Genomic DNA, 18,647 nt, shown 5'->3' on the forward strand with positions numbered 1-18,647 from the left:
GGAGCAGACGCTTTAGGGGTTCAATGCTTTTGAACCTGATGCTTTTGGGACTTTGCTTTTGGGCATCCCTTCTACTATTTATTAGAGCCCTTGGGGCCTCACTTTGTAGAGCATCTAGACGTAGATTCTGAAAGCAGAGGACCCTTGCGAGTTGTACCTTGATGTGATCAATAATAATAAAATACCAAAAGAGGTGCAAGTCTTTGGGGCCAGTGCTTGTGGGCGCGAACCCTTTCGTGTTGTGTCAACCCTCTCTCTCTCTCTCTCTCTCTCTCTCTCTCTCTCTCTCTCTCTCTCTCTATATATATATATATATATATATATATATATATATATATATATATATATATATATATATATATATATATATATATATTAAAGTTCAATGATTTTGACATTTTTGTTCATGTGTTGCTATTGACTTCTCGCTTGAGTGTCCAAGCTCATAACATCGATGGTCTATGGAGTGTTTAGTTATAAGCTAGAAACCTCTAAACAACACAAATTGGTAGTCTAGGGAGCGTTTAGTTGTACTTGGAGCCTCCAAGCGACGCATACTACGGTCTTGAGAGAGTTTGGTTGTATCAATCCTCTAATCTCATGGCTCGGCGGTTATTTACGGGGGGGGGGGGGGGGGGGGGGGGGGGGGGGGTGTGATGAGGTAGTCGTTAATTGCCTTCATTCCTAAGACCATTTGTCTAGGAGGAATGTTCAGCGATGTTGTTTTTTTTTATGTCATGTAACATGCATTTGTGTTGCATTGTGATGTAACATGCATCTATAAGCATGTGTGTTGCATCTACCACTAAATATTCCTAATTGGGTGAGCTTGCTTGGGTATGTAACTTTAGTGCATCAAGACACCCATTAAAAGATAAGCACAGTCTAGGTGTGATGGCTAATTTTGCTACGCCAAAATATCAAGTTATTTGCGAGGGGAGTGATGAGGTAGTCGTTAAATACCTTCATTCCTAAGACCTTTTGTCTAGGAGTGTTCAGTTGCATTGTTTGTTTTTTTGTCCTGTAACATGCATCTGTATGCATGTGTGTTGCATCGTGATGTGTCAACCACTAAATATTCCTAATTGGGTGAGATTTCTTGGGTATGTAACTTTAGTGCATCGAGACACCCATTCAAAGATCAGCACGGTCTAGGTGTGATGGCTAATTTTGCTACACCAGAATATCAAAAAGCTCCAATATGAAATGAGAAAACTAAATGGACCCTTGAGATGGACCCTTGGAATGACCGTCGAATAATTTTTATCTAACTTAAGTTGTTTTGTAGATGTAATCATGGACGATTACTCTTTCAAAATGGGGGGATGAAACCAAATCCTTTTAGAATTCAAATGGTGGATCAAAGGATATTCCAGGCCAGTGGCTTAGTTGAAAACCTTTAGATTAGGGTAAGCTCTGAGAAATTCAAAACCAATTTTCTATTATTAGATGTACAAGGAGCCTATAGTATTCTATTGGGAAGGTCTTTGGCTTAGGACTGTAGGAGCCATTCACAACTATGCAGGCCGAATGTTGACAATTCAAGGACCCAATAGGAGAATAATACAGGTAAAGAAAATAATAGCAAGAGCTAAAAGAGGGGAAAAATGAGGCCAGTAGGATTGTGTAATAAATCTGGAACGAAGAAGATCAAATGAATGTTAGCATCCATGAACATAGTTTCTACAGCAGAGATAGACTTAAATGCAGTACTTTTGAATAGGGAGAGTGTGGAGCATCAAAGGTAGCAATATCCACAGATTTTCACTCACATGATTCCAAGTGAAATACCGGTGAATCTAGACGGTAGGCCGCCACAAGAACCACGAGACCAGACTACGGAGAGGAGGCTAGACCAGATGGGGAACACATGCTACAAAGTGTAGATACACCTTGTCCGAATTGTATACAATCAAATAGGAAATCGAATTCAATAGGTATGGAAAATCACTTCAAGAAATATGTAGTGGGTAGATAAATGGATAAGGAGGCTGAATCTATGGAAAAAAGAAAAGATGGTGGAACAAGCTGGGTGTTTCTAGACGACCAAGAAATTGAGGAATGAAATCTTGGTTCAAAAGAAAATACTAAGATGGTCAAAATCAAAAAGCATCTAAAACCAGAGATAAAGAAGAAGGCCAAGTAGTCGTTACAAAAATATAAGGATGTATTGTTTTGGGAGCATACAAATCTAAAGGGAGTAGATCTAGAAGTATGTCAACATTGGATACTATTGAAACCAAATGCACGAGTAGCATGGCTTTAGAGTTACAGATGAATCCGAACTATGCCAAGAAGGTAAAGGAGGAAATTGACAATTTACTAAGGCAAGATTCATCACTAAAGTAGCGAGCAACGACTAGTTGTTTTCGATAGTGTTTGTTTTGAAGGAAAATGGGAAACTCATGGTCCGTGTCAACTATCAAAAGCTCAATGCTCACACCATTAAAGACCCATTTCCTCTACCATTTACCAATATGATGTTGGACGAGATTGTATGCCACAAAATGTATAGCTTCATAGATGGATATAGTGGGTACAATCAGCTGAAGATAGCACCAGAAGATAGGTTGAAAACAACATTCATCACTAAATGGGGAGCCTTCATGTTCTTAATAATTCCATTTGGATTGTTTAATGCTCCAACAACCTTTCAATGGTGTATGATGGGGAGTTTTCAATGAGTTTCTACATAAGTTTCTAGCGATATTTGTGGACGGCTTCATCATTTTCTCTACTAAGGATATGAATCTCCTATTTTTGGCAACATTCGTGGATGACTTCACTGTGTTCTCAACTGAAGATATGCATGTCTTATTTATAGAAATGGTGTTTGAGAGATGTAGAGAGAAAATAATTTTTCTGAATCCCTTCAAATCAATACTCATGATTAGAAGGGACAACTTTGGGACATATCATGAGCAGATTTGGAATTGAAATGGCTAAAGACAAAGTTTCGTGTGTCTAGCAATCTAGATCACCAAGAAGTGTGTTTGAGTTGCTCATTCTTGGGGTACATTAATTTCATTTATATACTTGCGACAAAAGACATTCCGCTATTGAATTAACCCAGAAGAGAGTGAAGTTTGTGTGGACCCCAAAATGCAAAGTAAGTTTCTAGTGTCTGAAAGAGGTCATTAGTATGAAGTTGATTCTTTGTTAGCTAGATTGGGAGGTTATATTCCATGTTCATATGGATACATTTGGTATGGAAATGGGGTCTATTTTGGCACAACCTGATGGGAAGACAGACTACCCATTATACTTTGCCAGTTGCAAATTCGGTATGGTAGATCAAGGGTATTGGGAATGATGTCACAGTGCAACAAAACTCAAAAATTATCTATTGGGAAACTTGTTCCACTTCGATGTAGACCATCAGGCTCTTTTATAAGCCATGAAAAACCCATTGCGTTGCCGACTTCTTTTCCAAAAACACTGAGGAAATTTCAGCCACATCATTAAGAGATGAACCAGTAGATACTAAACTTTTCCAGACTATGGCAATGGATGGGTCGGATCCAAAGTGGCAAGATGTGTATGATTTTCTCTAGTTTGGAGGCTTTCTAGAGGATTGGTCCAACTATGGCAATGGATGGGCCAAATCCAAAGTGGCAAGATGTATATGGTAACACCATTAAGAGATAAACTAGTAGATACTAAAATTTTCTACACTATGGCAACAAATGGGGCACATCCAAAGTGGCAAGATGTATAATTTTCTTTAGTTTGGAGGCTTTCCAGAGGATTGGTCCCAGTCCAACAAAAAGGCTCTAATTATCAAAATCCTAAAATTCACTATCATATTTGGGTCACTATGCATGCATTAGGAAGAGAATGGGCTCTAGCAGCTTAAAATTCACTATCATAGCTGGGTCACTATACATGCATTAGGAAGAGAATGGGCTCTAGAAGGGCCTAATTATTTGGCAATTTAAGGGAGTCAAATCTTTAGTATTAAAAAATTAATTAAAAAACATCTTTTGAATTCAAACAAGCAAAATGGCTAGTTTATTTGAATTCAAATTTTCCCTCCAAAATGAAGTTTAAAATCTAGTGGGTAACACATATCATGTAGCATATCTATAGAAGAACTCAACACGTTTTCCCTCCAAAATGAAGTTTAAAATCTAGCGGGTAAAACATATCATGTAGCATATCTATAGAAGAACTCAACACCTATATCATAGATCTATAATCTTGGCTCAAATAAGAGATTATATGAACATCAAAAATCATAAAATTATCCACCTCATTTTTAGGGAGAAAAGTGCATTCTTTGACCACTCTTACACATCTCTTACATACCCACCATTCTTGCACACATGGTATACACCTATTCGCGAAAATGTTTATCACCTTCATAATGTCATGGCAAATAAAGAGGCCCCCCTAGACCCCATCCTCTTCCTTCCGGCAGGGTTATGGTGGCAAAGCATGATGTCAAATGTTAGGGATTTTTGCAAAAGATGTGATATTTGCCAAAGAATGGGTAGACCAACTACAGCAGACATGACATCTCTAACCACAATACTAAACCATTGGGCAGCTTTATGGAATGGGGTCCGAAATTCATGAATCCATTCAAGCAATTCCACATGTTATGTGAGAAAATGGGTGGAAGCTAAAGGATATATCATAGCTAAGTCAATAGTACGACTCTTAGATGAAGGTTGTCTAATTGAGATAGTGTCTCTTAGCACCCATGCAACTTGTTGTGCAATTTCTATCTATCAATAAACTTCCCCCTTGATTGTGATATGCCCCTTAGTGCAAGAGTGTTACCATGTTTGGATTCCTAATGTTCTTACAATTCACCTCTTCCGTGAGTAAAGCACTAGCAATATCAAAATATTATATGCCACTAGTGGGTAATTGTTATTGATTGTTGCTACCTTAAAATTATTGCAACTATCAAGCAACATAATCAACAAAATCCTAGCTTTCAAGGAATCATTACGAGAAACCATTTTTGCTATCAATTGTTCCTTCATACAACCATCAAGTAAATCTAGCATTCTTTCTTCATACAACCATCAACTAACTTTTTTACTCCACAAACTTGAGAAGTACAATTGTCCTTCTCAATATCCAGAGACATAGAGAGGTACTCCTCGGTCACCTACCACCTCTAGCACAAGACCACACTCACAACTCATGGATTACTTCAATAGAGATATTCCAATACTCTCTCCTATCAAGCAAAGAGGAATCATCTTGTAGTAGGCAATGACTGTCCAAGCTCACAAGAAACGACCCAAAGGACCACAATATTGAGCCCAAAGAGTACACAAGGGTGAGATCCAAAAGATCCACACAAGAGGGAGATCCAAACACTATCCTCCATGTGATTTTCATCCCCTATCCACCCATGCACTTTTTCCTACACCCCAAGTTTGGTACTGGAAGGAGCTAGCTAGATACATGCATTTCATAATTGTACTCCACAAGCATGTACTTCTCATACCCTAGATGTAGAGCTCCATCCATTTCATTACTTACCTCCTCCCAACCCATGTTAACATCACCCTCACCTCATAGGCTTTTATGGATACCCAAGTACATACTCCTGTATATTGATTTGTCTCATAGGCCCACTTCCACCTTCAAAAGACGTCAATAAACGTCTCTCTCTCTCTCCCTCTCTCTCCCTCTCTCTCTCTCTCTCTCTCTCACACACACACACACACAGGCATGCGTGAAATTTGTGCATATGATTGAGAACACATGTTTGAAGTAACTTCCAAAACGTTACAATCTATTTATTCAAGACTATCTACATGAAAAGAAAACACTACATCATTCTATTTATTAGTTTAATTAGTCTAATAGTTATTGTTTGCATTGCATTCACTCAAAAGTTCATAAGAATTGTTATTATGCACATCATGACCTAAAATTCATAGGTACTTTTACAAGTGCCACTTTTGCATGCTTTGTGTAACATGATATGTGTACATACTATAACATGTTTTACCATACGCACATTTATATGTTCATTTGAAAATATAATGTATTTGGCATGTCAAATGACAAGAAGTTTTTCCCAACATTTGTTTTGACAGTTGACCGGAAAAACAACCGTCAATTTTTAGGCCCTGATGCACATTGTTAGTCTAGTTTGTTGCCAAAGCTCCAAAAACAAAAGCCCTCATTGTTCTATGAATTAATCATAATACAAATGAGATTTCCAAATCAAGACCACAAATGTGAGGACAAAAGCTTCAAGATATATGCATTAGGTTTCGACCATCTTAATCTAAAATGGGCCTTTTCAAATGGAATTTGTTTTCCTTTCAATAATATATTTCAATTGTAAATGTTTGTGCCAATTATACTACTGGATGGGCCAAGGCAACAAAAAATAGAAAAGAATTTCATGTGGAAGTTGGGAAATTGGTGTTTAGACGCATGTTGCATGCTTGTATCTTTCACTCTTCCATCCGGTAAAGAATGGAATAGATAATTTAAATTGCGAGTGTTTTGCAAGGTGGGTGAAGGTATGTACATAAATATACGGATCGTAGCAGCAAGAGTATGTAGTGTAAGATCTTGATATGAATTCCTCAATATCCAAGTGCAAAGAGCTAGTGGGAAGGTCGAGAAGCTCCAACTCAGGTCATCATTAAGTAAGGCCGGATCTATCCAACATTCATTGAGGTGGTCAGTTTCTTCCCTTCCAAATTGTGTCTGGCCAAGATGACTAGGGTCCCCACATTGTAACGATGTTGACTACATGCACTTCCTTTAAACAGACCAGGAAACATCAACTAAAACACAACCATAGAACCAGGAAACTGTTCAGCAGCAATGTGGGCACCCTTCCACACCTTCAGTGAAATACCTTCACCACTATTTCAACTCAAGGTGAACGAGCTGGATACTAGAAGAACTCGCATTCATGATTAAAAGAGGAGGCAAACACTCTCCTCTAGAAATATTGATAAACTATTTCCCTTCTTGGACAAGACAGCAAGGCCACCACTGTGAAACCGACAATGCACGATACGCTCTACACAGAGCACAACACAGCAGAGTTATAACCGAGACTGCCCACAAAAGGTGGACATTGAGAGCTAGAACAACGATGAGCCTCGTCAACATATACGTCTGATAAGAGTTCAAGCGTTCGGGAATTTGCATACTTGGCCACCCAAATATTGTTGGCTCAATCTGTAAATTGATAATCATTCTCTTGACACGTCGTCACGTTTTCAGATTGGCAGCCTTTGATGTAGTTGATGGAAGGCACCTACCAACAATCTTCGCTGATCCTCAAGGACCCGTCACAACATGGAAACCTTGCCTCTTTCACGGGATTGGTCTTGTTCCTTGCTATCAATAGAGCTTAGAACAGGCTGAGCTTCAAATTACACTTTTCCAGGGATATTCCTAATGAGAATAAAGTTCCAGCCCACTGGAGCACAACCGACAAGAGATGGGCCTGGATCATCGACATAAATAGGGGCATCAATAACTTGTTGCTTCTTGATGGTAGATTCCTCGTAGCCCTCCTTTGCTGCAGCGGAAGTATCACTTGCCTTCTTCTGCTTTGCCAACATCATTGTCTCCTGCCGCAATTCTTTGCATATTTCTCTGACTTGCTTGGTAACTGGCACAGCAATATCAACAGCTCAATACCAAATCATTTTCAAACATTCTGCGATATCAAAAATTCAGACAAAGATGAAAAAATACAAAAACCAACAGGGTCCTCTATTACTAAACACCGGTTTGCTGTATGATTGCTCAATACGCTCAATGACTTACGCAACAAACTGTTATGATAACAGTAACAAGAAACGTGAGGACAGAACTTTCCCTGCGTCGTTCATTAGCAAGAAACAGCGAACAAACATAAGAGAGTGACAATTTAGCTGTGAAAGGATGTTCGTCAACATAAGATATGCTTTTCTATTTACAACACAGCTATGTCCAGCCAACATGGAAAAAAATGGATCTGCCCTGAGCACAGCACTTTTTCCAGTGTTGTTTCACTTGTCCCCAACCCTAACAGGAGCAAATGCAAGTACAAATTCCAAAGGGGCACAACCTAATGCATGAGGGACATCTGAAAGCTGTTCCAAAAACATATATAAGGAAATTAAAGGCCCTTGTTCACTGAACTTCCATCAGCTTATATGGATGGAATGTGTGTACAGGGGTTGTAAACAAAAAGGCTGTCCACTGGAGTCTGCCCAGAATAGAACTCCATTATGCCTTGGGTCCAGAAATTTGACTATTGTGCTTCTTTGCTGAAAACACCTTTAGTCCATGATTATGTCATAAATGAAACCATCATTATTACTTGTAATACTATTACTAGTAGTAGTACTAACACTGTTATCCCTGCACACAAATTGTAAATAATACACCCCTTGGAAGTCTAAGTTCGTTTACTTTTTGTACAAAATAGATCCTTCTATTAGTTCAAAAACTGCCCATCACACTACGTCAACCCCTGTAGAGAGGGAACACGTACAAAGAGGGGAGACTCCCCCAAGCTAGAACCAAAATATACAATGTCAACCTCACAAAATGGGACAGAGAAGAGCCAAACAAGTGGCCTATAATGCCAGTAGAGACCATGCTACAGCCTACAGAAGAATCCTGGCTGCTAGAGGCTAATGAAGGCCTAGCGGCTCAGCTCCATCTAAGCTATACCTTAAATGTGATCATACTGTTCTCTGAGTGTACCGATCACTTTGAAAGAGGAGGCCCAAAGTTCAAACAATCAATACGGGTGGGCTTAGGCCACCCCTCAACTACTCATAAGCACCCCACCACCGAGATAAACAAATGGCAGGGTTGCTAATCAAACTCCATCCTAGATCTTTCTCCTAGATCCATGCCTCTGAAGAGAAATCCAGCATGGGAAACATGAGGCGCCTATCTTGTAACTGGATGGACAGATTGCTCAGCTCAGTGTAACAGACTTGGGCACCCCAAGTCGGAAATCTGGCACAACACACGAGAGAATCACTTAAAAATACTTCACAAACATAATCACAATTCACTTGAGTCGACACGGCCTAGCTTAGTTCCATGCCCAGAGATATTGGCCCCAAAGTCTGGGACCCCTTTCAATACTTATTTTTATATTAATGCTTGAGCAAAGTTACAAGGCCCGAGGGTCTGCTCTGCTCGATTGCTCATTAGCAAAATTAAGCAAGAGAGTGGCCCTGGGTTCATATTTAAAGGCCCCATGGCCTCTTCAAAAGCAGTACATGAAAAGCTTTCAAACTCAAAAGCTCTAGGCCCAAAACCTGCCAGCACAAAACGTGGAAATCCGTACGCTGCCACATCAGCACTGTCAGCGCGCTTTGCGGAGGTTCCGTACGATGTGGCACGTCAACAGTCAGCACGTTTTGCGGCATTCGTATAGCTGGCTAGTCAACGCTCTTTTATTTTCTTGTGTCACTTGGGCCCTGTCGGCTGGTGCCCATAAGTTGGGACAACTTTAAAAATTTGGTGTCCGGTTAGTAATGCCACATCATTGCTTTGTGACATACCCCCCTCTTGAAAGAATTGTAATCGCCCTCGATTACACCTGCAAAATCAGACATGACCCATAAACCAGTTCAATAGACAGTTACTGAACATCAAATCACTTTCAAATCAAATCACATAAAATCCATCGGGATCTAGGACCATGATTCCTGGCAACGTGTTTAGCAATCGCACCTAGATCCACACTGGACCTCACTGATGTCGGATTAACTAATTCTTATTGCGATCATGTCCATAGAATCTCAACTTCTCAAGACCGAAATGTTGCAATCAGTTCGTCTTTCATACCTGCACTCAAACAAAATCAGATGAGAGAGTATACATAAATCAGATTCATTTTTGAGAATCCCATTTCCAAGTTCTTCATTCATAAAGTCATACAGCAGAATACTGTCAACACATCAGTATCCCTGAAATCCAAAGGAAAATCAGTGACTTTATTCCATCGGGGTAATCTGTGACAAAGGAGCGGAGTAACACCCCTCTTGTGCAGTCCCATCTGCACCAGATTCAACCCTGCTGATCTACGTGATCTCTCAGAATAGATGCAGCTAGACCGAAAGCCTCAAGGTAAAGTTCCAATATCTAAGGAGTATTTGCGAAGTCCTCCTCCATCCACTTCACATCCAATGCCGGATAGTTCTTGAATTTCACTAAGAGCCGCCACATCACTTTACCTTCACTTTTCTTTCTTTGTGAGCTAGTATCTGTTCTGGAACGAGTATCTCCTCGCTCTCTTCCACTTCAGGTTGCTCATTAGGCTCCCTGTCAACTGGCACATCACCCTTAAAAGGTTTCAAGAGACTCACATGAAAAGCATTGTGTGTCACGTGACACATCCAACCCTATGTGTCCGTGGACAAGCTACACCATAACACGGTTCCCGTCAGTCCAATCAGTTTAGATTAGAAGTGATCTGGCACTTTTGTGAGTCTATTCGTAGACCATGCATGCCCAATCACTCAGTGTAGATGCATATCCTCTGGTTGCACACCGCATAAGCATAAACATTTCCATCAGAGTCGGTTTGGGGATTTTTTTAATGACTTTATCCTATTTTTCCCTATTTTTCACTTATTTATTAAGTGACTTTTGTTGGGAACTCGGTAGGGCAAATTGGGTAAGTTAATATATAAGCAAACCCAAGTTAGCACAATTGGGCAGATGAGCAAGGAGCACAGCAGGCTTTCCACGCAACAGGTGTTCCCTCCCTCTCTCAGCAAGAACCTCGTCAAGCTCGCTTGGTGAGGCCACCTCACTTCAGCCCTAGCGTTTTCTGGGATCGCCAGCCTTTCTCCATCCTTGGCGTTTTCCCCACCTCAGCCTATCACCAGCAGAGCCATCACCATTGGCGTTTTCCCCCTACAGGCAGCCAGCCATTGGCGTTTTTGGATCGCCAATTCCCTGCCAAATTCAGCGTTTTACCTCGGCCTTTCAGCATTGAAAAACGCAGCTTGAACAGGGTTTATTAGCAGGTCAAATCAGCCCTAAAACGCAGCCTAAGGCCTGATCCAGATAGCATTTTCAGCCTACGACTTCAAGCCCCCAAAAACGCAGCATTGTCCTGCTTATCCTCAGCGTTTTTGCCACCGCATGAACCCCGACAAAACCAGTCATTTTCAGCCATAAAAACAGCAGTAAATCAGTCAATTTCAGCCTCCCAAAGTGGTGCAGATTCTCAGCCAATACCCCTTTGTGGACAGCAGATAAAAGAGCATCGAATTCAGCCCTAAAGTCTTCATCGTCGTCATCGGCATAGTCCCCGTTTGCATCAGCCCATGCATCATCATTGTACACCTTTGTGCAATCAAAAGTAGACCACTCTCGCCGACGGGAGTGAGGCCTTCGGAGGAGGGTTTTACAAACTCTCGAGTGTCGTATCTCTCATCTCTCTCTCTCTCAGTCTCATAAACTTGCACGCACAATATCCACTCACTTTGTTCGTGATCATAGCACTCTGCATAAAGACGGAAGGCTCTCTCCTTCCCTAAGAACTAAAAGGAACCTTGAGCAAATATAGATCACTAATCTTGAGAAAATACAACATTCATTCCGCTGCACCTTACATTGTGAATCTTCCACGTATCTGGCAACTTCAATCTGAAGGATTTATGTTTTCTTGAATCTGGAAAGGGCCATAATATCTCATACTTAGCTTTGGAAAAAGCCACTCCTTTCCCTTTCTTTTCCTGAGGCGTGCCTTCTGAAATCGTAAGAGCACCCAATCATCTTCCTTCAAATGCAAGTCGTGTGGGGGAGCAGGAGAGAGAGCCCACTTGCTGTCCTATGCAATGAGAGTGAAGGAGAAGAGAAGAGAGGCGCTGAAGAAGCTCACGCAGAGAAAACGTGAGAGAGAGAGAGAGAGAGAGCTCGTTGAATTTTTGGGAAAAAGCCACGCTATTTCATTTTGGGCTTCACCTTTGAGTATATGAGTAAGTGACTAGGGGGCCATTCACACTTGGGCCCCCTCACTTATAAGTCTTTTTAACTTATAAGTTATAAGTACAAGGCACTTAGGCCTTTATTCCCTAACAACCTCCCACCTAAAGGCAATGTACCTTGGGAGATCAAAGAATCAGCTAACTATGATACAACAGCTGATCATGCACTTACTCATCCAACACCCATCATCTGACGGCAATATGCAAACCGCTCTGCTGGAAGACTCTTGGTCAAAAGATCTGCAGGGTTGTCATCTGTGTGCACCTTGACAAGTGTAATGCTCTTGTCATCAAGCACACTTCTGATAAAATGATACTTCACCTCTATGTGCTTTGTCTTGGCATGAAAAACAGGATTCCTTGCAAGCATAATAGCACTCTGACTATCACAGTGTAGCACAGGAACCGGTGACTTAATGCCAAGCTCTTCTACCAAACGCATGAGCCACAAAGCTTCTTTGCATGCCTCAGTGGCAGCCACATACTCAGCCTCAGTGGTAGACAAAGCAACACATTTTTGCAGTCTGGAAATCCAAGAAACTGCACCTCCTGTGAAAGTAAACACATATCCAGAGGTAGACTTCCTGCAATCTGGATGTCCAGCAAAATCTGCATCTGTAAAGCCATGCACAGATGTCTCACTCTTCCCAAAACAAATGCACAAGTCTTTAGTGCCTTTCAAGTATCTCAAGATACACTTCACTGCTTCCCAATGCTTTTTGCCAGGATTGCTCATGTACCTGCTTACTACTCCCACCGCAAATGCAATGTCCGGACGTGTAGCAACCATAGCATACATCAAACTGCCAACGGCTGATGCATAAGGAATCTTGGCCATTTCAGCCCGCATATCATCTGTGTTTGGGCAGTCATGTGCAGTCAGTTTTACATATGGAGGCAGCGGAGTACCAAGTGTCTTTCCCCCATCCATATGAAAACGATGTAGCACCTTATTAACATAATCTCGTTGAGATAGATACAGACGCCTGTTAGGTCTATCTCGAGAGATACGCATGCCCAAAATATGATCAGCATCACCAAGATCCTTCATGTCAAAGCGATTCTTTAAGCTTTGTTGTAATGCATCCAACTCCGTGACATTGTTACCCGCAATAAGCATGTCATCAACATACAAAATCAGCAATAGAAGAGATCCATCACTTGCCGTTTTTATATACAAACAGTGATCAGAATTACTTCTTTTGTATCCTTGAGACCTCATGAATGTATCAAACTTGTGATACCATGCACGGGGAGACTGTTTCAAACCATACAAGCTCTTCAAGAGTCTACATACTTTCTTCTCTTGCCCCTTTGACACAAAACCTTCTGGCTGCATCATATAGATCATCTCAAGCAAATCGCCATGCAAAAACGCTGTTTTGACATCCATTTGCTTTAACTCCATATCTTCAGAAGCAACCAGGCCTAAAACAAGACGTAATGTGGCAAGCTTTACAACAAGAGAAAAAATCTCATCAAAATCCACACCATGCTTTTGCTTGTACCCTTTAGCAACCAAACGTGCCTTGTACTTAGAAGAAGCATCAGATGTGACCTTGGTCTTGTAAACCCATTTACATGGCAGAGCCTTATGTCCTTTAGGCAAATCAACCAAGTCCCATGTATGGTTTTTCTCCAAAGACTGCATTTCCGAAACCATTGCTTTGAACCATTTCTTACTGTCTTCCCGTTGCATAGCCTCTTTATAGCAAGACGGCTCACCACAATCAGTAAGCATGACATAGTCCAAAGACGGTTCATATCTATCGGGGGGCCTTGTCACCCGAGTAGACCTACGCACCCAATGATCCATAACAGATGGATTTTCAGCCTGTAAACCATTAAAAACAGCAGGCTGTTCAGCCGGTTGCATCGCAACAACGGGCGGTCTAGGAGCATCAACCTGTTCCTCTACCTGTGGTGCATCAATGGCAACTTGTTGGGGCTGATTTTCAGCAGCTAATGGCTGATTTTCAGCACCATTTTCAGCATGTAAAGGCTGTTGAACATTGGGCCTTCTTGGCTGTCCATATGTAACATCTTCACGAAAAACAACCCGGCGCACTTCCTCGACCTTTGTGGGCTGTTTGTGCATGCAATTCTCATTGAAGATGACATCATTGCTGCGTATGATTTTCCGTAATGCGGGATCCCATAATCTATACCCCATTTCACCATCCTCACCATATCCTAGGAAAATGCATTTATGAGACTTTGGTTCTAGTTTGGTGCGCAGTTCACTCCGGATGTGAACATAGGCCTCACAACCAAACACTCTTAAATGTGCATATGAGGGTGGCTTGCCAGACCACACCTCCTCAGGCACCTTTCCACCCAAAGCCTTGCTAGGTGAGCGATTAATCAAGTGAATAGCTGTTTGCACAGCTTCTGCCCAAAAACCATGAGGTAATGCAGCATGTGACAGCATACTCCGAACTTTCTCTTGGATAGTCCGGTTCAATCTCTCTGCAACTCCATTCTGAGAGGGATTAAAAGGAGCCGTGAGCTCTCTTTTAATACCTTTAGTAGCACAAAAGTCAATAAATGCTTTTGATACATACTCCCCCCTATTGTCTGAGCGCAAAGACCTAAGCTTCTTGTCAGTTTGATTCTCAACAAACGCAAGAAACTTCTTGAAAGTATCCAAAACATCGCTTTTAGCACGTATTGGATACACCCACACCTTACGTGTAGCATCATCGATAAACAAGAAAAAATATTTCTTTCCCCCTAAAGACAACTGTGGCATTTCACATACATCGGAATGCACTAAGTCTAACCTGTCAGACTTCAAAGAAAGTGACCTTTTCTGCGGTGTTTGACTATGTTTTCCGTAAATACAGTGCTCACAATGAGAAAAATCAGCATACCTCAAACACGGCAAATAACCACAACGAGACAGAGTTTCCATTCCTCTTTTACTCATGTGTCCCAACCGGCCATGCCACAAAGAAACACTTGGCTGCTTGGTTACGGCGACAACATGGTCACGCACACTAGATACATGCAAAGGATACAAAGTGTCCGATTTACAACCCTTGGCTACAATCCGGGGCCCTTTACAAATTTTCCACTTACTATCACCAAAAGTGGTGTGATAGCCTGCATCATCTAGCTGCCCTGTACTAATCAAACTCTTCTTGAGTTGTGGCACATGACGCACTTTGTGCAAAACAAAAGTCATACCATCAGCAAAAGAAAACTGGACACTGCCAATACCTGCAATGTCACATGCATAGTTATCTCCCAAATAAACAGTGCCCTGCACCTCACCTGAGTACTGTGTAAACCAATCCCTATGAGGTGTTACATGAAAGGAGACACCTGAATCAAGAATCCAAGTATGCATGTCCACATCAGAACCCATAGCAAGGGTATGTGCATCCACAGAAGAGGCATTGAGTACGTCAGTGCTGCTGTCACTGTCACAACTGCTAGCAACATTGATTTCCTCAATCAACACAGTGCTCTTCTTGGCATTTCCCTTGTCCTTTGCATCAGTTTCAGCACCCTTGTTCTTCTCTTTCTTCCACTCATAGCATTCCCGTTTATAATGCCCTTTCTTTCCACAATGATGACACACAACATCTTTCCTACGAGATTTGCTGCGTGCCCTGTCCTTACTGTCAGATTTCTCCCTCTGTTGAGACCTGCCTCTCAAGTGCAATGCATTAGAAGACCCGCCTGTGGTGTTCTTCCTGTTCATCTCTTCCATCAAGAGAGAACTCTCTACATCTGCATACTTAAGTGACGCACTTGAGTTACTAAGAGCTGTCCGGAATACATCCCAACTCTCGGGCAATGTGCATAGCAGAAAAGTAGCTTTGAACTCCTCTTCAATCGTGAATTTCAGCTCTGTCAGTTGGCTGAAAATAGAATTGAATTCATTGAGGTGCACTGACATGTGCATACCCTCCTTCATGCGGAGATCCATAAGCTTCTTAAGCCAATACACTTTACTGGCAGCACTCTGCTGTGCATACAACTCGTCTAAACGCTTCCATATGCCCCATGCTGTCTGCTCATTCTCTACATTGAAGAGTAAATTGTCAGACACCGAAAGCATGATCGTAGAGCGAGCCAACTCGTCCACTTCTTCCCATTCTTCAACCTCCATATCAACCGGTTTCACACCCTGTAACTTAATAGGTTTCGCTTGTTTCTTCTGCAACATCACATTATAACATTGCTTCTTCCATATAGCAAAGTTATGGGCACCTTCAAGCTTGCGAATGTGCAACAAATTGCCACTTTCACTGCTAGAAGCCATTCTGAGTGATTGCAAACACTGAAACCCTGTTTTGCCGACCTAAACACGCCCAAATGTGCGCAATCGGGCAAAAAACAGCTTGCTGTTACAGAAAAACAGCGAGCAAATTTCACGCGAAATCACCCCAAAACGGCGTACATTCACTGCCAAGCCCTTACCAAAGGTTTCCACAAGGTGTATACATCATTTGCTTGCTGAATTCCCTGTTTTAGGGCAAAAATCAGACCTGTAAACACCTGTTTTGCTGAATTTTCAGAACCTCGTTGGTGGAAACACCTCTAAGATTGACCTGTGAGCCTTGCCCTAATGAAATTGCATCAAATTGACCCCGAAATTGGTCAATTTCAGCAGAAATAGGCTGCTGTTCGCCAATTTTTGAAACCCTAATTTTGGGGAAACTGTCACCGGAGGTCGATTCTACACGGTGAGAGGATCCCTTCACGATAGAGTTGATCGAAAACGGTTGAATATCCTTCCCGCAGCGAGCAAAAACAGAATTCTGATCTGTGTTGCGAAGATGGCTCTCTTGGAAACCCTAAAGCTCTGATACCATGTGTGGGGGAGCAGGAGAGAGAGCCCACTTGCTGTCCTATGCAATGAGAGTGAAGGAGAAGAGAAGAGAGGCGCTGAAGAAGCTCACGCAGAGAAAACGTGAGAGAGAGAGAGAGAGCTCGTTGAATTTTTGGGAAAAAGCCACGCTATTTCATTTTGGGCTTCACCTTTGAGTATATGAGTAAGTGACTAGGAGGCCATTCACACTTGGGCCCCCTCACTTATAAGTCTTTTTAACTTATAAGTTATAAGTACAAGGCACTTAGGCCTTTATTCCCTAACAAGTCGCATCAACTGCCTTCTTATGCCGTGCTTGAGACTTCTCAAGAGCCTCGTGAACCTTGGCAAAAGCAATGTCCAAATCTCTCATATACTGGTCTGCTTCAAAAATCTTATCTTTGGTGCTTAGAAATGGAGGAACAATCTTAGCACCCTCGATTACTTCAAATGGCACCTTCCCTATCGATGAATGAACCGTATAGTTGTAGGCAAATTCCACCAAGGGCAAGTACTTTTCCCACTAAGTCTTTTGATCCAAAATGTATGACTAAATCCAAGACCATTGACTTTACTATTTCAAACTGCCCGTCTGTCTATGGGTGGAATAAGAACAAGAACTTGAACTGCATGCCCATGTTCTCCCAGATTGCCCTCCAAAACAAACTCGTGAACCGAGACTAAGGACTCAGGCATGCCATATAACCGAAAAATCTATGAGATGAACAGTCTCGCCAAATGGTCAAGATTAACCGTCTTCTTTACCACAATAAAGTGAGCTTGCTTGCTAAATCTATCAATGACTGTCCAGATCCCATCATGCCCACTTTGGGTTTAGGGAAGATCAAAAAATGAAATCCATAGCAATGCTTTCCTAGGGGCGGGAGGGTATGGGTAAAGGCTAAAGAAGTCCTGGTCCCTTATGCCTATCAAACTTAACCTTTTGGCATACCAAGCAACTGCGAACAAACTTGTCCACATCCTTTTTGAGTATCGGCTAGTAAAAGTAACGTTCAATACCCTTCAAGGTGGTATCTATATTGCGGTGGCCTGAAAAAGGTGGACAATGGCACTCTGTCAAAACCTTTTCCCTCAAAGGCTGTGTAACAAACAACATCGTTTTCCGCATCAAATAGCCGTCCCGCATGGAATAGCCTGTGACTGTCTCCCCACTCTATATCCGATAAAAGATGTCGGCAAAATCAAGATATGTGGCGTACTAATCTACCATATCCTCAAAGCTTCGATGGTGTATCGCAGAAATAGCCAGAACCAAGGGCTTTCGAGACAATGCATCAGCCACTAAGTTCTTTTGTCCCTGAACATGGACTATCTGAAAGTGGAACTGTGACAATATGTTAGCCCACCTCATCTGCTTTTTCGAGAGTTGCTTCTGCGACAAGAAGTAGCATAAACTCTGATGATCTGTGAATAGAGTAAAATCAGCTCTGAGTAGATAGTGTCGCCATTGCGTAAGAGCATGGATAACTATCAATATCTCTCTCTCATAAATTTGTGCCACCAACTCAGGACGTGAATACATGCTGCTCTCGTAAGCAATGGCATGGCCTTCTTGCATCAAAACTGCTCCCAGACTGCGACCACAAGCATCACAATAAACTTCGAATGACTTTTGCAAGCCTAGCAAAGCCAACACTGGTTCTGTAGTCAACTTTTCTTTGAGAGTCTGAAAAGCGGTAATCTCTGTCGGTCCCTAAGTGAAAGGAACCCCTTTCTGAGTGAGTAAATGCAAAGGAGAAGCTATCTCTATAAACTTTTGAATAAACCACCGATAATAAGAGCACAAGCCCAGAAAGCTTCGAACTTCATGAATACCCTTTAAGTCAGGCCAATCACGAATAGTCTCAATTTAG

At 41.8% G+C, this 18,647-nt stretch overlaps 1 protein-coding gene across 2 annotated transcripts in view; it reads right to left on the reverse strand.

Moving 5' to 3' along the window:
- Nucleotides 1-6,881: 6,881 nt before the first annotated feature.
- Nucleotides 6,882-18,647, reverse strand: part of LOC147445175 (uncharacterized) — a 39,351-nt gene continuing 27,585 nt past the window's right edge. For both annotated transcript variants that reach the window (XM_086528013.1, XM_086528012.1), the window contains exon 4: nt 6,882-7,612. In XM_086528013.1, coding sequence (XP_086384139.1) covers nt 7,371-7,612 — 242 coding nt within the window. In that variant the 3' untranslated portion in view covers nt 6,882-7,370. The remainder of the gene's footprint in view (nt 7,613-18,647) is intronic.

This window comes from Adiantum capillus-veneris, chromosome 13 (assembly GCF_014529385.1).
Source record: "Adiantum capillus-veneris isolate H3 chromosome 13, ASM1452938v2, whole genome shotgun sequence".
In the NCBI taxonomy this organism is placed as follows: domain Eukaryota; kingdom Viridiplantae; phylum Streptophyta; class Polypodiopsida; order Polypodiales; family Pteridaceae; genus Adiantum; species Adiantum capillus-veneris.